Source organism: Sciurus vulgaris (genome assembly GCF_902686455.1).
Source record: "Sciurus vulgaris genome assembly, chromosome: 7".
Classification (NCBI taxonomy): domain Eukaryota; kingdom Metazoa; phylum Chordata; class Mammalia; order Rodentia; family Sciuridae; genus Sciurus; species Sciurus vulgaris.
The window spans coordinates 35,830,939-35,856,659 of NC_136467.1; the positions used below are offsets into that span (position 1 = coordinate 35,830,939).

At 39.4% G+C, this 25,721-nt stretch overlaps 1 protein-coding gene across 3 annotated transcripts in view; it reads left to right on the top strand.

The window, feature by feature from the left end:
• Positions 1 to 25,721, top strand: part of ARHGAP18 (Rho GTPase activating protein 18) — a 122,309-nt gene that overhangs the window by 42,685 nt on the left and 53,903 nt on the right. For 2 of the 3 annotated variants that reach the window (XM_079148194.1, XM_079148192.1), the window contains exon 2: positions 22,370 to 22,569. In XM_079148194.1, the coding sequence (XP_079004320.1) occupies positions 22,370 to 22,569 (200 nt within the window). Of the gene's footprint in view, positions 1 to 2,295; positions 2,394 to 22,369; positions 22,570 to 25,721 lie in introns of those variants that run through there. The other variant, XM_079148193.1, reaches the window with a different exon arrangement.

Consider the following 25,721-nt stretch of genomic DNA (forward strand, 5'->3'; position numbering starts at 1 on the left):
CAGGCAGGTGCAAACTGGGACAAATATCCCTTTTTCAGTGGGGGTTAGAGCCACTCACGGCCCTGCCCACCCCCTGCTACCTGCTCAGAGAAACACGTTACAAGAGAAAAATGTGGTAAACCCATGGAAAAATGCTAAAAACAAGCTGCTGGCCAAACAAAACACTTCAGAGTGCCAGATCTCCCTGGCAGATTCCTATTTGTGACTGTTGACCTTGGTATGTATTAACTACCCTTTTCACTGGGAGTGGCAGCACTTACCTATAATCCCAGCTACTCCGTTGCTGAGGCAGGAGGATCACAAGTTGGAGGTCAGCTTCAGCAACTTGATGAGACTCTGCCTCAATAAAGTCTAAAACAAAGGGCTGGTGGGTACAGCTCAGTGGTAGAGTATTTGCCTAGGATGCAGAAGGTTCTGGGTTCTATCCCCAGTACTGTACCCCCTCAATTTTTTTCCAAAGGAGTAGTTAATTTTAATACATGCAAATATATTAGAGGACATGTGAAGTGGTACCTCTGTGGTTAGTTGTTCTTTGGACTAGCCCAAGGATCAGTGGGTTGGGCTGTCAAAGTTCACAAAGGGAAAATAATGATCTATAAAAGGATATTTATTGCCTTTCTTTATGACCCTAGTGATAACACTGAAGAGTTATGTGTTTTCTCTGTCCTAATACCATCTGTCCTAATGGAGGGCACTTGGTTAGGCTGTTTCCCGAATGCAAGTCCAGAGACCTTCTTAGAGGTTTGGTGTGAGTATTAACTACCTGGATGTGACTAAGAAAATTAGCCAATTTTTCCTACTCTGCCATATTCACATTTGATTAATTACCAGCTGGGCTTTGAGGCATGGGCAAGAAAAGGCACAGAGGATTTCATGCAGGACTTGAACCTGGTTCCTTATCTCTCTGAACAAAGCCTGTGTTGTCAGAGAAAAGGATTAGATTGCTTGTATCTATCACTGATGTTTTTGAGCACACTGGTAAACACGACGTGGTTGCTGTGCTTCCTCTGGTGAGCCCATCGTGTAATGATCTCTGGGGGCATTTTGATTCCAAATTTCATCATAACTTGAGTTCTCAGAAAGGATAACAGATTTATGAACTTTGAATTACACAAAATAAGGGTATGGGTTTCAGTCCACTTGGCCTGGGTTGCATCCCGGCTGTCCAGGCTGCATTGATTCATTTTTCTGCCTCAGTTTCCCCATTCTACAGATGGGGAAAATGCCATCTGTAAAATGGGGGTAATAATGGTAACTACCTCCTAGTCTAGTTGTTATAGTTCTTGATGAATTTTCAAATGCTTTTTTTTTTATAACAGAGTAACTAGGTGGTATAAATAATCAAAACTTAAATTTTGTATTTGACATGTAGCATGAGAACTTTCCTCATTTCCCAGAAGATTTTAGCCTTTCAAACCTCATATTAGCAATTGAGATATGTTGGAATTAAAAGTTGGCAGGGTTAATCAGTACTGTTCCTCATTCATACCTCTGATTTAGTCTAGTGTGTGTCTCTGTATTTGAACAGTGCAAGTTGATTAAGGTGCAGAGACCAGTGAATCTCGTGGATATCCTGGTGTTAACTAAATAGCTGACTGTGTGTGTGGCTGCACAGATATGCGTGTGGCTTCTGTGCAGTACTACAGAAAGAAGACTCGCACGTGGGATTTGGGATCACTGAAGGAGGCCATCTGACAGCAGCTTTGCTGTAGAGGGAAGCATTTATGACTCGATGCTGTGGTAGCTTTCACCAGCTAATGTGAAGGACCTCTGCATGGGAAGAACAAAACACCTCTCCAGATCCATATTGGTGCATGACTTAAGGCAAGAAGATGACAATAGACTAATTGCACCCACTTCAGAAGGAGAGTGTGTGTATGCGCTGAGTGTTCTGAGAAACAGAGAAACAGGCATCTGCCCCTATGGGCCCTTCACACTGGGCTGCCAGCACCACTGAAAGAGCAGCCTGTCCTTTTCTCTCACTTTGATCTTTTGCCATATTTGTATTCATGTGCACTAGCCCCCACATAAAAGCACAGCTTGCTCTTGCTGCCTTTGCTTCTGTGACCTGCAGTAAAGCCATTTAAAAATATATTTTAAGGCTTTTACATGGACTAGTAATTATACACAGTGGTTTTTAATCATTTAGCATCAAGCAAGAAGCATGCAGAGGGTCTCATGCCTCAGGGAGCAGCAGCTTGCATGGGTGCCGGGAGGGGCTCTTGGTTGCAAGGGCATTGGGTTCCCGTGGTGGGTGTGTGTGGTGGCAACCCAGGGCAGCTATGACAGCGTCACCTGGGAAACAGGACGCAGACTGCTGCTTTGTGGACTTGAAAGTAGCTCTAAGCAGTAGTGGGATTCTGAACAAAGCTTCTGGAAAGTCCATTTTCTGGGTGAGCTGGTGGGATGGAGGTGGGGGTGGGCTGGGTGGAGCATGAGAATGAAAGCTATGCAGTCTTTACATTATTGTCAAGGGGGCAGTTTGGAGGGATGAATGAACCTCACCTTGCTGCCAACTTGGATCATGGAGTCACAGCTGGGAATCCTGTTAGAAGAGAACATCTTGTTCATTCCAGCTGCAGAGACCGTGGTGTGCAGAGGTGAGATGTCTTGCCTGAGGCCAGGTGGCCCTGGAACACCAGCCTAGAGCCTGGGCTTCCAGCTTTGGTTAGCTCTGCACCAGAAAGGAGTGTCCTTTTTGGCTTCTCACTTAAAGAAAAAAAGTGGTACATTTTGACTAATAATCAGAAAAAAGAAGCAATATAAGAGAAAGAATAAGAAAAATTATCTATAATGTCATCAAAACAACTATAAATATTTTGTTTACTTATTTTAATAGTATTTTACAAATTGGCAAGCTAAACATTGACATTTTGTATCCCACTTAAAGTTTTCATTAATTTCTGCCTCTGCTCACATCTAATTTTTTTTTCATTGTCCAGCATCCTTGGATATTGAGAAATATGAGTTTGTTTTAATCACAAGTGGAAGCTCTTTATAGCTTTCATGGGGATACATCCTTTTGATTCTTTTCATTAGTTTTAAAGGTTTCATATCTTTTTTTCTTGTGCCTTTTCTTCTTGGTTTAGTTTTTATGTAACATACTTACTCAGAGAGCCACTGTTTACCTTTATGATGATTCTCATTTCAGTTCCACACAGGTGACCTCCTCCACACCATGCAGATTCCTCTATCCTGTGTAAACTTGTTCTCTTTGAGCTTTTTCACTCCTATCCTTTTAACTCTCATGTATATGCTAATGCAAAATTTATCTTCCAGCTAGTAACTCTTTCATGAGTTCTTGAAATTGATTTTCAAATGCCTGGGACAGTTCTTCTCTGACTTGAATGTGCTCGGGAGTCACCTGAGGATATTGTTTAAATGCAGACTAAGCAAGTCTGAGGTGGGGGCTGAGATTCTGCCCTTGATGCCTGATGCTCTTGGTCTGTAGGGAGGAGGAAATTTCCCAAGAGGAGGAAGATTAACAGGAGAAAAACCATGCAGACATATACACACACTGGGGTATAACAGGAAGTGAGACCCAAGAGCCCAGTGACATTTAGAAGCTTACAGACCCTCCTCATAAGGGAGAGGGAAGTGAGGGCTGTAGGCCTCTTAGAAGGGGAGTAAACAAGTTTTAGGGGAGATGGACGGACCTGAAGAACAGACAATAGCTTAAGACAGAGTTCACCTGGGATCTGGATGTAGTGTCAACTCTTGTTTTTGCTGTGAGTTAATCTCGGGAATCTTCTAGAGGATCCAGCATTCAGGTGGATAAGGAAACTTTAGGAAAAGCCCCTTCCTGCTTCAGAGAAAAAGAAGGGTGAAAGATAATGGAGGTAAGACAAGGTCACAGAGACCTTGATTCTCCTTTATTTCCAGGCATTCAGCAAGCCAAAGCCCCATTCTTTAGGGTATTGTTTTCTGGGTCTCAAGAGGTTCATTGAAAACACTATGGATAGCAAAGGTCTCTCAGGTCTCAAATTCAGTCGTTCCAAACTGACATGCTGTCAACTTGTTCTTTCCTCCTTTCTTCCACTCCCAGGTGGTGACTGCATCTAACCCTCCTGTCTGGGAACAAATGATAGAATCATCTTTGTTTCTTGTTTCCTTCCTCTACTTTATCTAACTGGTCAACTGTGTTAGTCAGCTTTTCATTGTTGTGACAAATACCTGAGAAAAACAAGGTAAAAGGGGGAAAGGTTTAGTTTTGGCTCATGGTTTGAGATTTCCATGATCAGCTGGATTTTCCTGTGGACCTCTGGTGAGACAGGGTGGAGCTAGAGCTGCTCATCTCATGGAGGCCAGGAAGGTGAAAGAGAGAAATTGAGAGCCCAGGGACAAGAAATACCCTCCAGAGCACACTCCAGTGACCTGCTTCCTCAACCAGGCTCCAGCTTCTACAGTTTCCAACACCTCCCAGTAATTCCATCAGATTATTAATCCAGTAGTGGCTCAATCCATTGATGAGGTCAGAGCCCTCACTATTGAACTGCTTCCCAAGAATCCCACCTCTGAACATTGCTGCATTGGAAGCCAAGCCTTCAACACATGAGCTTTTGGGGGACATTCCAAATTCAAACCATAATAGTCACTAAGGCATTTTGAGTGTGCTTGGGAAAAGCTTCTTGAATTGTTCCACTTCTAATCTACCAGTGCCCTATACATTCAGATCTTTTTCCTCTCTCAGGGATTGGGTCCAGAGCATTCTGGTCTCAGAATCCATATGTCTGCTTATTAGAGTTCTTTCTAAATGCTAATTTGATTGTGACATTTGCTTGTTTAAAACCTTTCCACTGTTAAGTTGCCTGTGTTCCAAGTTTTTCCATATGACCAACAAGGTCCTGTAGATTTTGAGTTTTTTCCAAGTGCCTCTCTGCCCCGCCCGGCAAGGACAGTACCCCCCTGGAACTGAGAGAACAGTGCGCCTGCCTCATCCTGCTCACAGTTCTCTGGACTCGCACTGTCTGTGCTTCTGTGGTCACCATTGCCAGGAATGCCATCACAGTCTACCTAGCAGACTCTTAACCAGCCTTCAGGTTCCTGCCTGGGGCAAAGTCACCTGGCCAGAGCTTGTCACCTCCCTGATCTGTGCTTCCGATGCATCAACCATTTAGAATATTGCGTTGCAGTTGTACATCTTTGTTGCCTTCTAAATTGTAGGCTGACCTCATCTGAAACATATCTGTATTTTAATGTTTAGCATCTTGTGGGATAAAGTTGGTTTTCACTCAATATTTGTTTACTCAAGTAAAAAAAAAAAAACCCAAATATTCTGTAGACAAACAGCATTAACTTTCATATGTTCACAGGAGGAGGAAATTATATCAGTTGCACATATCAAAGTGTATGTCAGTTGTCTTCTGAGGAGAACCTTTCCATAGCCTTGTCCTGTCTGCAGCTGTTCTGTCCCTGCAGTAGCCCCAGCCAAGCTGCCTGTGGCAGTTGGGCACTGGAAGTGAGTTGTTCTAGACTGAGTTTTGAAGGAAGGGTAAATGATATGTGGAGTTTTAAGAACTTAGAATGCTATCAAGGATTTTATTATTTTTTACATTCATTACATGTTGCAATGATGCTATTTTGGCTATATTGAGTTAAGGTATATTATTGGCATTGATTTTTATCCGTTTTTACTTTTTTAATGTGATGACTAGAAAACTTCAAATTACTTTTGTATTCTCCTTTCACTTCTGTTGACTGGCACTCTTCTAAAATAACAGTTTATTCCTTGCATTTGAAACTGAGAAAGGTTTCCCACTATCCTTTAATTGTGCTTTCTAAGACTGCCAAATATATACTGTTCAGTTATGTTTTCATTCTTAGGCGTTATTGATTTAAAAGTAAATTTATGTGAAGATACTACCAGTGAGTTTAGTTCTTCAACTGGTCTTTGAGGTGATTTTTTTTTTTTCGATTGCCATATGTCAAATGTTGGCATTACCTATAGATATAAAACTCGCAAAACATTTTTATTATGACCTAAGGAAAAATTAGAAGTGGAAAGTGCTACATATTAGGATAAGACTTGCAATCCGCATCTTCTGCTCTGCTGCCCACCTAGTTTCTCATTAGTTTTGCTGATTGAGAAAGTTTTGCTGATCATATATGTTGCATGTCATCCTTCATGTCTCCGCTTACCTGGCTTTCCAGTGTTTAAAGCTTAAGGAGTCTATCACTTTAAAGTTTTTTTAAAATTCGTGCCTGAGGCAGTTTTTTCAATTTTCTGTAATCATGGATTCCTTTTCCAGTGCATTCTTAAGTGGATCTTTAAGTAACAAACAGATCAAGACAAAGCTGTTGAGGGGTTGATGGAAACTCAGAGAAGCCCTTCTCTGCCACCTTGGCTTGTCCTTTGAGAAGCACAGCTCTCGGGCAAAGTGGCGGGCTGAATTGAGGCTTTGAAGGTGAAAAGTCAGTGTTAACAGATTTGAGTTATATAATTTTTAGACCAGGAAGAGACTTGAGCTATTGTCCTTCCTTTGGAGGATGAATGTTTCCGTCATGCTCACACATGAAAAACTGAACTGGAGATAGGCCAAATTCTTTTGTCTCCCAGTAGAATCTTCTTTCCCTAACTATGCTGATCATAACATAGGAAATATTCTTTCTAGTGTGGGGCTGGAGGGTGGAGCTAGTGGTAGAGCAGTTGCTTGACATACACAAGGCCCTGGGTTCCATCTCCAGCCCCTCGTGCATAAATGAATGAATGAATGACTGTCTTGGGACATTAGAATGGGCTAAGGAAGATATGAGTAAGGTGTGAATCAGAACCTACAGGAAGTAAGATGTGGGTGCATATGCTGTGATTCAAGGAGAGTAGCCTCAAGTGAGGATTAGGTGAATGCGAAGGAGGCCGCTAATAAACGTCTCTTCCCAGGCGCAGTCCATCAATTGCTTATTGCACTCTGATTAGGGTTAAAAATGGCACAATGAATTATGCAAAAAAAAATGTTTCTGCAGGAGGGGCTGTCTTGCAGACTAATGCAGCACAGATGGAAAGATCCTCTTTTAATCATTGTTCTCACAATACTTGGAAGCTTTTTGAGGAATAAGCACTCCAAAGTGGAAGTGAATGGCCTTCAACAGTAAATGAATTCCTTCTGCAGAGAAGAACCGAAATGTATTTGTGATGCAGATGGCTGCCCTGTGTTTGAATGCGCATCCTTGTCATTTGAGATGCATACTTAGAAGCAAAATGTCTCTTGAAATACTTGGGTTTTAGATGGTTCCTCTGGAGAAATTACTTCTGTCAGCCTGGCCCAACATGTATTATTATTATTAAAAAAAAAAAAAAATGAGGACAATGAGTGTTTAAATGCCAATTCACTCCAATCAAGAAAACATGCAAATTATCTCTCTGATCCTTAGTTACTAGGAAGAGATAGAATTAGTTAGCATCCCCTTACTTTTATTAGCATAATATTAATGCAAATGATCAGCAAAGGCTTTTTGAAAAAGAAAGCAGAAACCCTGGAAAGCAGTTAATAGCAGTGCTCATTTCCTCAATACGAAGAAAAAACATTTTATGATTAGACTTCTAACTTTGTTATTGGTGCCAAGGACCTCCCACCTGGGCCTAAACAGGCACCTAAAATCAGTATCAGCTTAGAGCTTTTCCCCTTGCAGAGCAAGACCCATTCTGAAAGAGACTCAAAGGAAAAATTTCAGAACAAAGATGATATGCTATTACCCGTAGGTAGTTCTGATTTAGAAGACAATAAGAACAGGTACTATATAGGTTGTGTTTCTGAGATGCTGCTTTTTAAAATATACAAGGAAAAAATAAAGGAGTGATATTCATTGCCCAACTCAAAGTGTAGTGAAAGACAACTAAAACTTTTCCCAACAAAGGGGTTCATACAAAGAGGACACTGATTAATTATATGCTCAGAGGAAATGGGCTTAAATTAGAGGGAAGTAAAGTTGAATCAAACAACAGGAAGACATTGTTGGCTCTGAGGAGAGGTTTATAGAATTAGAACAGGTATAGCAAGAAACTGGAATTTCCCTCCTTACCTTATCTCATTGTGCTGCAATTTTTTTTTTTTTTTTTAAACACTTCTGGCATTTTGTCTGTGCCTGTGTTTCAGCAGGAGTGAGCCTTGCTACACCAGGTGTCTGTCCCCCTCCTTGGGTGGGAAGTCAGTGCTACTCTGTATTGTTTTCCCCCATGCTTCCCTCTTTTAGAATGCAGACTTGGAGGTCAGAGGTAAATCCCAGTGCTTCCTTGGACTTGGGACATCAAGGGTATACACTACCTTGCAGTTAATGGGGAGGCCAGTATTTATTGAATGAATATCTGAACAAGCAAGAGCCCAAATTCTGTAGCATCACTCCACCGAAACATAGATGTGTTGAGCTTATTCTGATTCTACTGTCCTTTTAAGTGTCCCTTTCATTACTTGAAAATACAGGGGCTGGGGTAAAGCTCAGTGGTAGAGTGCATGCTTCACATGGGCATAGGCTCCTCGGTTCAGTTTCTAGCACCAAAACAGAAAGAAAAGTATACATTCTGTGGATTGGTTTTATGTTGAAGCATAATTATAATGATTAAAAAAATAAATAAAACCTAGGACTGGGGATATAACTCAATTGCTAGCATGTGAGGGGTCCTGGATTTGATCCCAGCACCAAATAAACTGCCCCCAACCCCAAATGCAAAGTTCTGATTAATATATTTGAAGAAGGAAGACCAATGAATGAATGTAGGTATTTTTCAGTGACATTTTCTACTTGTAAAGTAATTGCATTAAGAAATTAACCATCTATATTAGACTGGTTGGCATATGAAAGTATGCTTAAAATTCACCATATTTGTCTTACAAAAGCTGTGTATTTTATAGATCCTACTTCAGCAAATAAAGTCATTTATGAGGTGGGAACTCTTAACAGCTGACCCTTCAACACCAAATTAAAAAGTAACAAAGTAGGGAAAAGTCTGTGTCTTGCAGTGTCCGACTGCTTGCCTGGCTCTTTTTGTAGCTGCATCCTGGCAAGACAGCAAAGGCAGGTCCTGATGCCATCAGCTAGGCTGGCTTCCCGACCTGGGGCACCCACTGCACAAATGCCAACAAGTGCCCTAGAGGGCATTGTGTGCTTTTCATCCTTTCATCTTTCCCCCTCAGAACTTAAGGCTGCTCTCCTCCAGAGGCTCTCCAGTCTATTCAGTAGCTTCTATTGATTTCCCTTTTCTGAAGTGATGACTTTCTGAGACAACAGTTCTTTTTTCTATCTTCCCTCCTTGTTGAGCAGGGGATATGGGTACAGGACCTTCCTGATATGTGAGGTCCCAGAAAGCTTGGCCAATGCAGAGAGCTCAGGATGACTGATGTAGCATGCAGCGTTGGGGGAGGATCTAGAGATAATCAACTCGGATTGTATCTTGAGGGTGCATGAACGGAGAAGAGACTCCGGGTATGGAACAAGGAGGAAAGCAGAGAACAAAGGGACAGAAGGGAGCCCTGGAGGTGAAGTCCGGAGCTGGACCTTGATTTAGCGTGAGCTCTCTGTATCCTGCCCAGTCTTGGCTGTGATCAGGGAGGTCACTCTTAGGGGTATCGACTACTTTTGAACCTCTTAACCTGTTTCAAATTTCTACTTGGAATGGCATTTGGGAACCAGATGCCACGTTTTTTTGGGTTAAGTGGAAATTTTGCTGCCTGGTGTGAAAAAGAGCAGTTGAGCCATAGGCTGGCATATGCCTGGCGGCGAGTCTGAGACTGGGGAGGGTAGGAGTCTGGGGTGTTAATTCTTAAAAGGGCCAGGATAGGAATTAAGCTAGGACAGGTTTGTAAATGCCCAACCTGGACAAGTATTTACTCCTTAGAATTTGTGTCTCTGGGTGGCATTCCCAGAGCTCAGTGTGCCAATGAATGTGTGGATGTGATAATGGCCAGAAGTAGCATAAATTATGATTTTATATCATTTTTTTCCCTTTACCTTCCACATTTCTTCCCCTTTTTATAGGACTAGGTTTCACTACCCTGTGAAACCTGTTCCTGTCCTAGACAAAGATCAATGGTTTTTATTGAAAATGTTTGTGTTTGTTTTTTCTAGGAGTTTTAAATATATTTGTCTTGGAAATACTAAAGGCCCTCCTCCACCTGCAAACCATATTTTAAGTTGGAAATTGCCTTTTCCTTCCCAAGTTCTTATTATACATTTCGTGGATCTTTTATGCTATTTGTGGATTTTGTTTGTTTTTATACCAGGGATTGAACCCAGGGGCACTTAACTACTGAGCCACAACCCCATCCCTTTTAAAAATTTTTTTATATTTTATTTAGAGACAAGGTCGGTCTCGCTGAGTTGCTTTAGGGCCTTGCTAAGTTGCTGAGACTGACTTTGAACTTGTGATCCTCCTGCCTCAGCCTCTTGAGCTGCTGGGATTACAGGTGTGCACCACTGCACCTGGCTGCTATTTCTATTCACAATTGTGTTGGACCAGGTCAGAATTTAAACTATGCTAAGGAAAAGGTGGTCTTAAATAATCTTTTTAAACCCCAAATTCTTGAGACTGAGGGATCGCTGAAATAAAGGTTTTATGGAGCCATTGAGAATGTAAGCCAGAAAAAGGACCAGGCCCTGGAATAAGATCCTGTAATTTCCAGCAGCAAGACCACAGTAGCAGTTGAGAAAATGTCTGCTGGACCTAAAGCTAAGAGGATTTTTATAAGGAAAATTTGGAGAAGGAGAGCACAAGTTGTTCCCATTGAACCTACATTGGCCATAGACAAGAGGGGTGGGCTAACAGGAGGAGGGAAAGCTTCCAGATAGGAGGTGATTGTTACTTCTGGTGGCTGGGGCTGCAAGTAATGTGTCATATGCCTGGCAGGTGGTGGTGGATTTGAGTTAAGGTTTTAACCTAGATTCAGAAGGTGAAGTGGTCTGTTGTTTTCAGCTGAAGCTATTAATTGATGATCTTCCCCATCTCTCCTCCTTTCCATCCTTTGGCCCTTATAATTAAATTTAGTACATCTCAATTTTTTTTCTCCTATTAATCTTGTTTAAAAAGGGACAATTATCTTGTAATATTTACATAATCTACTTTGTGACTGACTGCTGAAGACATTTAGTGGGAAACATTATGGCTGAATTATCTCTAAGGTTGGCTAGAATTTTAGATTAGCTGAAAGTTTTCTTTTACCTCTTTCATCTCCATAATAGAGCTAACTTTTAGCACTTGGCATACAAAAACCCCAGACACCCACACACTCACACACACATACACACACTCACGCTCACTCACTGCAGCTTACTGAAAGCAGCTTTCTTTTTTCCTATCTAGATGTGTGCTGCACTATTGGTGGCATTTTTAATAATTCTAGTTTTACCTTTCACCAGTATTGACATGTAGCCTCTCCCCTTTTATCATCTAACATAAATACACCGATACCCTTTCACTTTTAACATTTTCTTGTTAACCATTTAACATTGGCTTTATACCCTTGTATCCTTGCTGAGAAATAAGGTGATTTCTCCACTCTCTTGTAAGAGCCCATCATGAAGAATGAAGAAAAGGTAAATAAGACCCTAGTCTCTTTGACAGTATACTCATCTATTTACCTTTAGTGAAAGCTTTTCTTTTTCTTTAAATCTACCTTTGCCTCATGTCTCTTTTTTATCAGCATATAAAGTTGATGTTAATATGTGTGTAAAAGGACTTTGGAAGGACAAGAGATTTGCCCATAGGAAATAAGTAAAACCAATAATATTATGTTTAGTACAATTTTAACATTACATTTTAAAATATTCTTTGTAATTTTGTTATATCAACCAATATTTCGTCAGTATTTAGAGCAAGCATTTCGAGTCTATATCAGCCTTTATGACCTGGAGAGGTGGTATTAGAATATCATGATTTAAGGACAGGGATTAAAACTTCGTGGTAGAGTGCTTGCTAGTATTTATGAGGGCCTGGGTCAAATCTCTAGCACCACAAAAACACCAAAAACCTGTGTACACACATTTTTATGTATCTCTGTAGTTACCATTCAGAATGAAAATTCCTGGCTCACATATAAATACATTTCCTGTGTCCCAGATTTTTTTTCAGGGTTGGGGGAGGCTTGCTTGGGATGGAACTCAGAGCTCCTTCATGCTGGGCAGGTGCTTGACCTCCAAGCTACAAGGTCTTGCTAAATTGTCCAGCCTACCCTTGAACTTGGGATCCTCCTGCCTTAGCTTCACAAGTTGCTGGACCCCAGATCTTGAAGTATATATATTACTAGTCTTGAGGGAATTTACACTTTGGTAAATAAATTTACCAAGATAAATTGGTGTGAATTTATCTGTTAATCTATTTTTAAGTCCTCTTGACAAACTATAATGATGAAATTACAAGTTAACAGGAGTAATGATAGGGGACTTCAGATTGAGTTTGAGAAAGTTTGTAGGTGGAAAGATCTTTGGTCTTCAATATGAATTCCTTCCTCATTTCCCCTCTGAAGATATATTGAGTACTTGGTAGATTTCTTAGAAAGAAAACAGGAGATAAACTTTGAACTGAAAAGTTAAAAAAAAAAAAAAATTTTTTTTTCCCCAAGCACGATAAAAATAAATGAATAAAAGTTTGACAAGAATTTGGATGCTGATAACTACTTTTAAAGCCACATGACTTTTGGGAAACAAGAGCCAAATCCTGGAATTTCGAGGAAGCCTGGCTTCATCTCAAGAAAGGACAGTTTTTATGAGAGCAGTGATAGACTTCAGGCAAACGCAGGGGGCTGGGGAGAGACAGATGAGGGGAGACAGGAGGAGCCTAGGAAAAATCTTTTAGTACATTTGTGCCTTTAAAACAAACAGCCATAAACTGGGTTGCTTGTAAACAAAATTATTTCTTGTTCTGAATGCTAAAAAGTCCAAGATCTAGACACTGGCAGATTCCATGTCTGGTGAGGACTTTCTAATAGATTGTGCCTTCTTTCTGGTCCTCACATGGTAGAACAGGCCAGGCAGCTGTCTGATGCCTCATTTGAGGACCCTAAAAGACCTCAGCTACCTACTACCACCCCTTTTCCAAAAAGTCCCCAGCACCTAGTAATTTCAACATGTGAAAACATTAAGACCATAGCAAGGGGCTATGGAGTGACCTCAAATGGTGAAATTCTTAGTGGGGAAGGAGTGGTGAGCCACAGCGGGGGCCCAGGAATGTTAGGACTGTGCTAAAGCAGGGTCACTACGGGGAAGCCTATGATGGAGAGTTTTCAGGCTGCTGGTTCAGGGAGGAGCTGAAAATTCCACCTGTATCTGGTGTGGTGTCCTGTATCATCCACCTCATAGTGGAGGTTTGAAGAACTTGGTTGAATAGAGGTCCTGATAAGGTGCCCAATGTAGAGCAAGGTATTCAATAAAGGTTTCTTCTAGAGATTTGGGTGACAGAATAGGACATTAGAACATGTGCTTAATGCAGAAAGCTTGTTTGTGACTTAATTACATTCTGGTATGAAACCAACCCTTTATCTGCTCCCTTTAAGGAGCCTACTTTCAGACTAACTATCCTAGAGTCAGATAATAGAACAGTTTCCTTATTAATATTGGGGTTTCTTTTATTATTTTTTAGTTGTAGATGGACACAATAACTTTATTTATTTATTTATTTATTTATTTAATGCCGTGCTGAGGTTCAAACCCAGTGCCTTGTGCATGCTAGGCAAGTATTCTATCACTGAGTCACAACCCCAGCCCAGTGTTAGGGTTTCTTGATTGCTGATTTCTTTACTGGCTACTTTTAATATCTCTATTTCTTTGTGGTTTTGTACAATTAACTAAAAAAAAAAAAAAAAAAAGGTGTTTCAGAAGCAGCAACAATTCAATAATTAAAAATTGAATATTTCATAGTCATCTGCTGTGGCAGGCAGTTTGCTGGAATCTAGGAATACCTAGATGAAAAACAACAATGGATTCCTGATCCAAGGAACATGTAGTTTAGTGGTAGAAATTGTTGTGAGCAGACCATCGTAGCGCGGGATGTGGGAAGTCTGTAGCAATGAGTTTATTCCAACCACCATAGAGAAAAGTACCATGATAAGCAATTGCGTATGTGAGAATTCAAAGTAGCTACTGATATTTACTTTCCAGCTGGCTGTACAGCTGGCCAGTACAAGAGGAAGAAGGAGTTCTGGAGAAAGGACAGCAGGTTCAGATTGTCAGGTGGAAACAAATCATAGTGACAGATGAGTGAAGTGAATGTGCTTTGAACCAGTGTCTCCAGATCCTAACCCTCATGTCAAAATCCCACTGTAGATTCCATTGTGCTTGTCTGGGAAGATGACGTTGACATTAAGAACCCATGGGAGTTCTGAGTCCCACTTGGCTGGTTCTGAGTTGTGCCTCGTTTTGAGGAGGAAGAACTACCTTCTGAGAGAATTTAGGGGAGATGAGACACAGAGAAGATCCCCTTCACCCAGAACCAGCTCTTTAAAACAATAAAGACCTATGTAGGGTGGCCAGTGACACTCTGCCCTTCTGTGTTCCCTACTTGGTACCTACAGAGGATGGGGATATTTGCAGCTTTTCCTGCTGCCTTTCCCACATCCTTTGTCTCTGCCTTCCCTCCTGGAGGTTGCTGTCTGTCTGTTCTTTTAGGGATATTGAAGTATGGAGAACACACCAATGAAAATCACAGGCATTGGTTTTGCTCTATTTTTCCATAAAGTGAGAAAGCCAGGTTTTCAAAGCTAGCTCTCAACAGTATGTTACCAATGGGCTTTTTTTTTTTTTTTTTTTCAGTTTTGCTTGGGGAATATTATGTAAATAGACAACAACCAATTCATTTGCTCATTGTTCTACTCTTGTCAAAAGTGGGTGGACTCGCTGAAAAACTACGAAGTCCTGTACTCCGATGTTGAGTCACTTTTGTTTAAGAAAAAGAAAGCTGAAAGAAATGAGTCAATTTTGGGTTTTCCCTCAAATGGAAAGGGTAAGATATGCAAAACATAAATGTAATTCGTTTAAATGAAATTTGAAAATTAACTTAGTAGGTCCTTAAAAAACTATGGCTAGAGGGTCAGATACAAGAGATAAGGAACCCTTTCCCTGAGTTCTGATGGCCCTTGGATACAGGGAGGGGGCAATGTGGCATTGCTTTCTAATCAACTTCTTACTGCCTTCAGGCATCTGCGGTGTTCTTTCTTCATGAATGTCAGAGCCACTTATAAAAATTATTGCTTTCAGCTAAACAATAGTAGACATTCACTTCCAAAGGGGGGAAAAATGACTTGGGTCATTCATAGGCAGCAACTCTTCACAGTCATTTAAATTGAGTGTATTCTGATGGACAGGGCCATTACACAGTATTAATAGCTTTACCAAGCACCATGTAGTGATTACCTCTTTAATGTCACTATTGCAGTGAAAGGGAAACTACATCTGAAAAGCTATTTTTTTACACATAGAAATAATGTAGATGAAGAGAAAATTTTAAAACATTATAAAAATTTTAAACTTTTGCAAAACAAAGATTTTGGTTTTATTTTTTTAAACCGGTTATATTTGAAGTCATGTCCCAGCATGACACCAACCGTGTTTTAATGCCTTGCAAAAGGGTTCTCATGCTTGCTCAAAAGGAATGGTTTAATTTTTAAATGCATTTCTTCAATGTATTTTCTCTTGGTAAGCATAATGTCACTTAAAAATGCTAATTATAGACTGTCAACAGGAACACATTTGGCCCAGCTATGTGCAATATAAACTCAGAAAGATGGATGCATATAATGAGAACAAAGCAAATTATATCCTTCTGTCTGGTATAATAAAGTAACCACTGACGATGAAAAAGACTGCAAATCTTGATTCTAGCATCCCTTTGCTGGTCAGTTTTGGGGACCTCATTACACCATATGATAGGGTAGGTTTATGTTTCTAAGATCTGATACAATTCTAAAAAGTTTAAGTTTTAATAAATATGACTTTATCTAAAATATGCTTAGTCAGTAAGACTGATAAGTAATAATCTGAGTAAGAATTGCCCCCACCCTCAAATTATACGAAAACAAAAATAAACCTTATTTTGTCTTAAATCGCCCAATCCAATTACTTCTTTTCCTTCAGGGAAATAAAGATAGGATAAAAAATATGATAGAAAGTGTAGCTGGTTCTTTTTTTTTTTTTTTTTTAAGCTGATCTTCTAAGAAAACAAAGGACAAAACTCAGGCCCCACATCAGAGCACTTCAAATGAAAACAGACTTGGACTACAAAAATATCTCTGGAAGGGATGGAATAAGGAGACTGGATGTTAAGTGTCACAGTGGGTCTTGGAGGAGACTATCGGCACTTTTAGAGGGTGTAGTTTTTTTGTTTTTTTTTTTTTGATAAATGAGTAAATGAACTGTAAAGAGTGGACCATGGTCTGGGACAAAGTCCTCTCAGCTGGGGGGAGGTGCACAAATCAGGTAGAGGGCAGAACTTTACTGTGAATAAAGCTGTCATACAGGTAAAGTCTCCCAGGTAAGGGCTTTTAATCCTTTCTAGTCCTTACTCTTTCCTGGTAATTTGATTAGATTCCTAAGAAGGGGGCTTAACGTAGTTGCCCATCTTTTGAAAGAAGTCAGATAAGGAAACTTAAGTTAGAGGAACGTCAGAGAGTCCCTCTGCTTTGAAGGAAAAATACAAGGCTAAAAATTCCTTACTCCAGAGGCAGCTCCTAAAGCCTTTCAATTTCCTTTAATTCAAAAGTGCTTAGCATGCTGAAGAAACCATACTTTAGGGTATTGTTTCTGAACACCAGTAGGGTTGGGTACGCCAAGTGGAAATTGGACCTGATAGTTAAATATGAATTCAAAGACACATCCTAGTTACAAATAAATCTGCCCAAAGGTGGTTTTAGGCAGAGGGCATGGATGTCAAGGGAGCATTAAGGGAATACCCATCTTGAAGCACAGTGGCCAAAGTGGGAAACTGCTCCCCCTTTATGCCTGGTGAACACAAGCAAATGATTAAAAACATTGGCCAGGCAGGCCTTTCGAAATAATGTTTTTATTTTTTGTCATTGTAGTATAAAGGCAGCATGGATATATCATTGGAATGAGTCCCAGTTTTTATGAAAGCCTGAAAAACTAAACTAAAATAAACAAAGAACTAGGTCAAGAGTCACCAGGAAAGCATGCCTGTTTCTTTCAGTTGGGCTTTCTGGTGTGCTCAGCACAGAATTAAAAAGTGCCTTCTCATATCCATTAGTTAATATTCTTGAGAAATCTTATAGAGCACTTTTCGAAGTATGGTACAGGACATCGGGGGGGGGGGTCTCAGAACGTTTTCAGTGGTCTGGGAGTTCAAAATTGTTGATTATTTGCCACTTTCACTGTTCTCTCCTGAGAATATAGAGAGGCTTTGTGATGTGCAGTATTATAAGTGATGAATGCAGAAGCAGATGTGAGATGTGAGAATCCAGATGCCTTCTATTAAGCTGGACCTTAAAGACAGTCTCAAAAGATATGCTACTCATCTATTTTTTGTTTGGAAAATGCAGAGGGTTTTACTCAGCTTTTTCGCTGCTGCGATTGAAAGGACCCAACCAGAACAACAGTGGAGGAGGAAAAGTTTATTTAGGGGCTGATGTTTCAGAGGTCTCAATCCATAGAAAGCAGACTCTATTCTTTGGGGCTTGAGGTGAGGTGGGACATCATGGTAGAAGTGTATGGCAGATGGAAGCAGCTCATGTCATGATGATCAGGAAGCAGAGAGAGAGAGAGACTCCACTCTCCAGATACAAATATATACCCCAAAGCCACACCCAGTTCCCACCTCCTCCAGCCACGCCCTGCCACTTTAGTTACCACTCAATTAAATCCCTATCAGAGGATTAATTCACTCATTGGGGTAAGACTCTTATAACCCAACCATTTCTCCTCTGAACCTTCTCGCGTTGTCTCTCACATGAGCTTTTGGGTGATACCACATCTAAATCATAACATAGTTTTTTTTTTTTTTTGAAAAAAGTTATTCATGTTAAGATGTTTATTATCAAACAGTATTTTCAGTTTTATTATCTAATACTGTAAATATCCACAGACATAGCCTACAGAACAAAAGCTTTTGGGAGGTTCTTGAAAATTTTTGAGTGTACAAAGGGGTTTTGAGAGAAAAAATTCAAGAATGGCCCCGTAGGGGAAGGGATCTCTCTGAACCTTAGAAGAAGGCAAAGGTGACCTCAGTACTGTGTTGGAGGGATTACAGGAGGCTGTGGCTGTGGCTGTGGCTCAGTGACTGAGTTTGTGCTCAGTATGTATTGGGCCCTGGGTTCAAGGCCTGGTATGCACCCCCCGCCCCCCAAAAAAAAAAAATCCAAAAACAAAATTGTGGGATAGACAGTTATATATAGTTAACAGCACTAGGGTTGGCAGGGATACTACTATATGTGACCTCTTGGCAGGTCAGTAGGAATTAAGGATATATAGATTGTGTGTGTGTGTGTGTGTGTGTGTGTGTGTACGCTAGGAATTGAACCCAGAACCTCCTGCTAGGCCCCCAGCCCTCAAGGCTATTGTTAATCTTCCCATTTCATAGATAGAAAATTGAGGAGTAGAGAAGTTGTGAACTATCAGATTACAGAGATGGTCAAACAGAGCAGGAATCATTTGGTTCTTAGGTCTCCTGGTTTCATATATATATTTTTTTTTCATTTCTTTACTGACTATATCAAATATCAGAAAGAATCATCAGTCAGATTGTGACCTTTCAGTATACCATGTTGTAAGAGGTGGCTACCTCACCTCCTTGTGGAGGACACATGATGTCAGATAGTTTCATATTCTGACAAAATAAACCCTCTGATATCAATAACTTTGAAATTCTTGACCGGCTAGAAAAATTATCTTAGGAAAATGACATAACTATACCTGGGGAAAATATAACAAAACAAGCTGGATTAGGGTGGTGCACACCTGTAATCCCAGTGACTGAAGAGGCAGAGGCTAGAGGATGCAAGTTTGAGGCCAGCCTCAGCAACTTAGCAAGACCCTGTCTCAAAAGTAAAAAGGGCTGGGGATGTAGCTCAGTGGTAGTTCCATCCCCAGTAATGCAAACTGAAAAATAAGACCACAACAAAACAGAGCCTTAATTTTGAAGAAGAAACATGGCATGAAGCACATGCTGGCAAGCTGGAAAAAAGAAAAAAATTCCAGGAAGATGGTGATGTTCGTGCCCACAAAAAAAAAGCAAAGTGACAGCGTGATGCTGTGTTGGGAAGAGTGTAACTCGCACAGGCAACCTGGAAGCAGATCTTAGTAGAGCAACATGGCAGCCTTTTTCAGAGGACACATCCAGTTCCATCATGATAGTTTAGAAGGCAGGAAATGCGCAGGTTCTTGAAGCGTGGCATGGGACAACCAGTGCACAGGATTGGGAAGGGAGCCGGAGGGGGAGGACCTTGGAACAGTTGCTTGCCAGCCAGTCAGGTGGGGTAATTTGTAGTTGCCTGTGGTATAAACCGTGCGTCTTTGATTTCAGAACCATGTGTTGGCTGGGATCTTTTGGAAATATAAAATATTTCTGCTTTGCACTTCATTACATCTAGCAGATGTTGCTTTATGTTTTTGAACCGAATTTTCAGAACGAGCACGGTATCAAATAGCATACTCTTAAACAGAAAAGAGGAAATCGGTTAATTGGCCACTTACCAGGACAGTAAGAAGGTTCCAGACTTTTAGCCATTGCTGTAGTACCAAAAGTATATTCTAAGAAGAAAAATAAAGTGATTCTGCATGTTAATTGATGTAAATTGAAAGAATATTCACTTGCATTTTGAGAGAAATTTAAAAATACATGTTAGGTTGAGCAAGGAGAGTAATCTGTTCCTGAATGTTTTTCTCCTCCCCATTTTTCATCTCCTAGTATATAAAATTGAAAATATGTCCTTGCAGTATTTACCAGGGATCCAAAAGGGGGAGATGGGAAGAAGAAAAAAAATCTATGACTCAGTATTTTCAGATTATCACACACCTATTCGGCTTCTGAATCTAAAGTCAAAATACTGAGTCCGTTCATCAGTACTAAGCTGTAAGTCTTCTGCTTTATGCATGTTTTGAAAGCAGGGTCCATAGAGAGGGTATATTTACGTAACAATGCTGTTACTTGGTGTTTCTGCATTTTTCTACATATGCTATCTTAATGGAAATTTACTGGAAATTTCTTGCCAGAATAAACACATTCCTTCAGCAATGAAGCCTTAATGTACTTCTAGTTCAACTGCACCTCTTTCCTGTGAGAAGATAAACCAAATTATTCGGCATTATATTTCACATAGTTCCCAATACTTATTGTGATCTCTCATGGGAGCCCTAGTGGGTACGAGTAGGGAATAGGAATAAGGTAGCCAGTCTTGCATTATAATGTGAGATAAAATAAAAACAAGGATAAGGCATGCATATTTGACACAACAGAAAAAAAAATTGAATTTGACAGGCATTCTGCAAATTAGCTTTAGTTATCCTGGTAAGGTAGGATTAAGAACTATGAACCACAGATAAATTGAGCTGCTGATCCTGGGGAAAAACAAGTCATTTTTAGAGAGGGTAACTTTCTTATTCACATGTTAATTTGATTCAGGATTGAACACCCTGAAATAAAAATATTAGTTATGCTGGGCATGGTGGTGCATGCCTGTAATCCCAGCAGCTCCAGAGGCTACGGCAGGAGTTCAAAGCCAGTCTCAGCAACTAGTGAGGCCCTGTCTCTAAATAAAATACAAAGGCTGGGGATGTGGCTCAGTGGTTGAGTGCCCTTGGATTCACTCCCCAGTACCACCATTAGAAAAAGAAAGTTATACAGCAACCATTGGTCCATTCATGGGGACCAGGGTGGAATACACTGAAGTAAACAGGAAGCTGGGGGCCAGGGAGGAAGTACCCCTTGAATTAAGGGATGGAAGAGGCAAACAATGGACAATAGAGGACTGAGGAAAGAGATTCACAAACTTGTCCAGATTTACTCTTCTTGGCCTTGGTCCTGATGTCCACCCATCATCACCGGAGATTGCTACCAGGGAGTGATTATAGTGAGTGTTTATTCATTCATGAAAGCTGCATTAATAAAGTACTTAAGGCATAAGGAATCAGGTTTAAGGGAATAAATAAAGCATGGTACAGCCAACTACCCAGTTGTGCTACATTTATTTGCAGCAATAGGCAATTAAGTTCTTTGATTTTTTTTTTTTTTTTTTTTCCTAGCAAACGAGTTGGAATTAAACTGCTAGATGGATTAACCCAGAGTTTAGTGACCCTCTACCTCATGTAGTGTTAAAATCCTACTCTTTTAAATAATTATTGGAAAGGCCAGTTGAAATGTAAGACTATTCACACATTATTAAATAATTTTATATTTATTTATCTTGACTTTCAGTATGTACTGGAAGTAGAACCAACCTAACAAAGTGTTACTTCCTAAAAGTCCTTGGGAAATAAAAGAACAATTTGAAATTAGAATCGTAAAAAAATACTTTTCACCGCTTGTCTCCATTCAAATTGTACTATTTAAAGAAATATATTGACTATAAAGGAAAGACACCATAGCTGAAAATTTTCTTCTTTTAGGTAATTAGGTGCTATTTTTCTCTATATTTAAATAATCAAAAATTTCAAATTTCTATCACATATGGTTTATGATAAGGTCCTTTAATTCATCTCTATGATTGATTTCTATGATTGGATTATAAAGGAAGAGTACATTGAAGTCATGAAAATGCTCTCATTCATTTTATCCTTTTCTTCCTGGATAGTATCTAAAATCAATGCTTAGGGTAATTCCAAACTACTCAGAATTGCTAATAAAAGAGTTTTTAACCACATTTTAAAATTATTAATTATGTATGTCATGGGTACATTTACAAGCAAAGATTTAAAGTTGCTTTCTGTAGTAGAGTATAACAGCAAACTAATACATCATCCTATTTATATTTCAGTTCCAAAAATAAAATGGAAATTTAAATAGTACTTTATTCATTGGTTGCATATATTTGCCATGTAAGAGCTGTTTTATAAATGTAAGTGATAAATAGCACATAAAATTTCCAATTTTATTTATTTATAGCCTGCAATCAAGATTCATGCTGCTGTTTTTTAAAAACAAAGTTCCAAATTTTAATGAGTCTTAAAATAATTTAAGTATAATGTAAATGGGCAGGTAATTCACCCTGCTGCTCTTGTCCCTCACTGTACTGTTTTGGAGAGTGTGAAACTGTTCATTCTGGGAGCATATTATATAATCAAAAAATAAACACCCCAAAATAAACAGTTTCAAAGTATATATATCTCCTTTGTTTTATTAAGGGGAAACTTAAGAAGTTTCCAAATTCTCCAACTCAGTACTATGTTTTGAAAATCCTAATACTTCCTTATGTACTAAAATGAACCATGTTTTCTTTTGAATTTATAGCCAGAGACATGGCCAGTATACCATAAACCAGAACAGCACCACTAAAGTTACGGAGAAGCCTCCATTTGATCGATCAAGTTCCCAGGATTCCTTGGATGAACTATCTATGGAGGACTATTGGACAGAACTGGAAAACATCAAGAGATCTCGTGAAAACAGACAAGACAACCAAGAGGTGGTTGTTGTCAAAGAGCCTGATGGTAACAGTTAAATAAATAAAATTCTTATTGCTTATTCATAGAGAGTCAATGCATGGAAAGGAAGAGTAGAACAACCAGAAAATGAAATTGATAGTTGCCTTTCAACTTGTTAATTACTTGTTTGTAGCAGGCTTATGGGTGCAGCTGCCAGATACAAGTGGCATGAGCAAATTCCCTTAGTTGTAGCTATGGCTAGGTTCTTGTTGGCTGAGTGGACTGTGTCATAGACTTTTTGGGATAGGTTTGATTTTTGAAGCTGAGATCCTTCTGTAAGATGCCAGCTGCCTGGTTATTGGATCTCTAGGAAGTGTAGATGGTGATGGAAAGCTTGTGGCTTTGCAGTGTTACTGTTTTTCCAGTGGTTAGTCTGCATGATTTGTTTTGATCTTTATTTTGTTGTTTTATAGTTTGCTTTTTTCTAACTTGTACTGCTATTGTTTTTTCTGCCTTTGGGAAGAACAGGACACATTCTCCTATTTGCGCCTGGTAGCCTTTCACATGATTGAGGATACTTATCTTGTTTCCAGCCAAGTTGCTTCTGTAAGAAAATTTTACATGAAGAACTCTTGTGTGTGGTTTTCAGACCTATTGTAATTTTGGTCATTTTATCATTCAAAGTACAGCATGCCAGATAGGATGCAGTGCCACAGGTTTAGCCAGCTGATCTAAGGACACAGATTTAGACAGTGGAAGATGGCTTTACCATTGTTATCGTCCATAGTTGCTTTTTTCTTCTGTTGGCCCTTAATTTTACTCAAGTCTCTTCCCAGCCAGATTTTTCCACATGCTTCGCTAATGAACTTGATAATTCTGGGAGAAACATGTAATACTTATTTTTTCCTTTAATTTCACACCATTTCTTTAATCTCTTAAATTTAAGCAGTCGCCAAGTTTTTGATACCCAATTTTTGGCTTCTGTTGTATTAGCTTTCCTTTTATGCAATCCATAAATTTGTAATATGTTTTGGTGTGTCCGTTGATATAAAAATGCCAAAAAGGTAAAAGTTAATGAGTGCCTCTTCATTCACTAATAAGCGACTTCCTTCTCAATGGAGTGGCTACTTAACTAAATGACTTTAGATTGAGTTATATAGAAAAATCAATATAAGATTTTTCTTCCTTGTTACAACATTGCTTAGAAAAATCTCATGACTTTTTTTAATTGGGGATTTTTTTAAATTTAATATTTCTTTTTTAAAAATTAACAATATATTTATTTATTGTAGTTGTGTTTGGGCAGAATGCCTTTTTTTAATTTGTTTATTATGTGGTGCTAAGGATCAAACCCAGGGCCTCACACATGCCAGGCAAGCACTCTTTCACTGAGCCACAACTCTAGCCCAATATTTATTAATTTATAAAATAAAATTATAAGCAACTCATTCCTTGGTTTCTCATTCATTTTTCTCTCATTCTTCCCCAGTAAAGCCAGACTTATTTGTGATAATATTGTTTCTCAACATTTCTGTCTCAATAATTCAAGATGGAAGCAGCACACAGGTGGTTTGTTGAATGAGGACATAGCTAGAGAAAACAGCACTGAAGCCAGATCCACAGGTGACATCAGTTGTTTCTTAGTTCCCCAGACTTAAATTAGATTCATACATGATTTTGTCAATTTGACGGTCAAGAAGATTGACACATGTCTGTGATCCCAGCAACTCGGGAGGCTGAAGCAGGAGAATTGTAAGAGGCCAGCCTCAGCAATTTAGTGAGACCCTCCACCACATAGCAAGACTCAATCAGAATTAAATGATTGGGGATATAGCTCAGTAGTAGAGCATCCTGGGTTCAAGCATTCAACCCCCACTACCAAAACGATAAAGGAAGATTGGGGATGGTTCTACATGTCCACACCTTTTTTTAGACTTTAAATTGAGTTTTACTTTTTTTTTTTTTTTTTTTTATGTACTGGGATTGAATGATGCAAGGGCACTTTACCACTGAGCTACACCCACCACCCTGAGCCCCTTTTTATTTTGGGACAGGGTCTTGTTAAGTTGCCAACATCGGCCTTGAACTTGTGATCATCCTGCCTCAGTCTCTTGAGTTGCTAGAATTACAGGCATGTGCCACTGTGCCCTGTCTACTTCTGCTTCTTAATGAAATAAAATATACTCTATAGTAATAATGTTTTCCATGTCAGGGCAATGTCTTTTTCTTTTTTTTAATTCTAGTAATTTGGTTTTATACATCTCTGACAAGTTTTACCTGAACAGAATTAGTAATAATGGTTGATTTTATGTCATTAAGTAGTTTTTCATTTTTTCTTGCAGTGCTGAGGATTGAACTGAGGGCTTCAGGCATGCTAAGTGTGCACTCTGCCACTGAGCTACACCTCCAGCCCCCTAGTAGTTTTTAATGTAGCGTACACACAGTGCCTTGCACTTCATTATGTGCAGGGTAATTAATACTTGATTTCTGCCCTCACAGAATGTATGCAGTGTAGAAGAATAGACAGTGCCAGTCAGTGCTATCAGGCGACACAGTCTATAATAGTGCTTTGCTAAGCTCTTCACATGCAACGTTCCTCGACTGGTTATGAGGTAGCTGGGATGGCTGAAATTTATTTTGCAGATAAGAAAAGTTGCTGAGGCTGGCTAGAACTTGCAATTCTCCTGCCTTAGCCTCCTGCAGAGCTGGAATTTCGGGTGTGTGCCACCATGAAGTCCTTCTATTTATGTATACTTTTCATTAGATTGTTAACAATATAGTCAGCCTTTGATATCCATGGGGGATTGTTTCCAGATGTGGGATCTATAGATTCCAAACTCCATAAATGCCAAACCTTTATATCAGATGATTATATCAATGATATAAGCATTGGCTTACATCATCCTCCTGTATGCTTTAAATCATTTCTAGACTACTTATAATACATAATACAATGTAAATGCTATATAAATAATCATTAATACTCTATTGTTTAGGGAATAATGACAAGAAAAGAGTGTGTACATGTTCAGTACAGGTAGAATGTTTAAAAAATATTGACATCATGAGTTGGGTTGAATCATCAGATCCAGTCTCTGCAGATGTGGAGGACTGATAGAATTTAGTTTACTTCCTGCTTTTGGTGTTTTGAATTGATTCAGTTATTAGTTTCTTTATATAAATTCTTTTTTGTTGAAAATAGGATCTTTAAAAAAAAA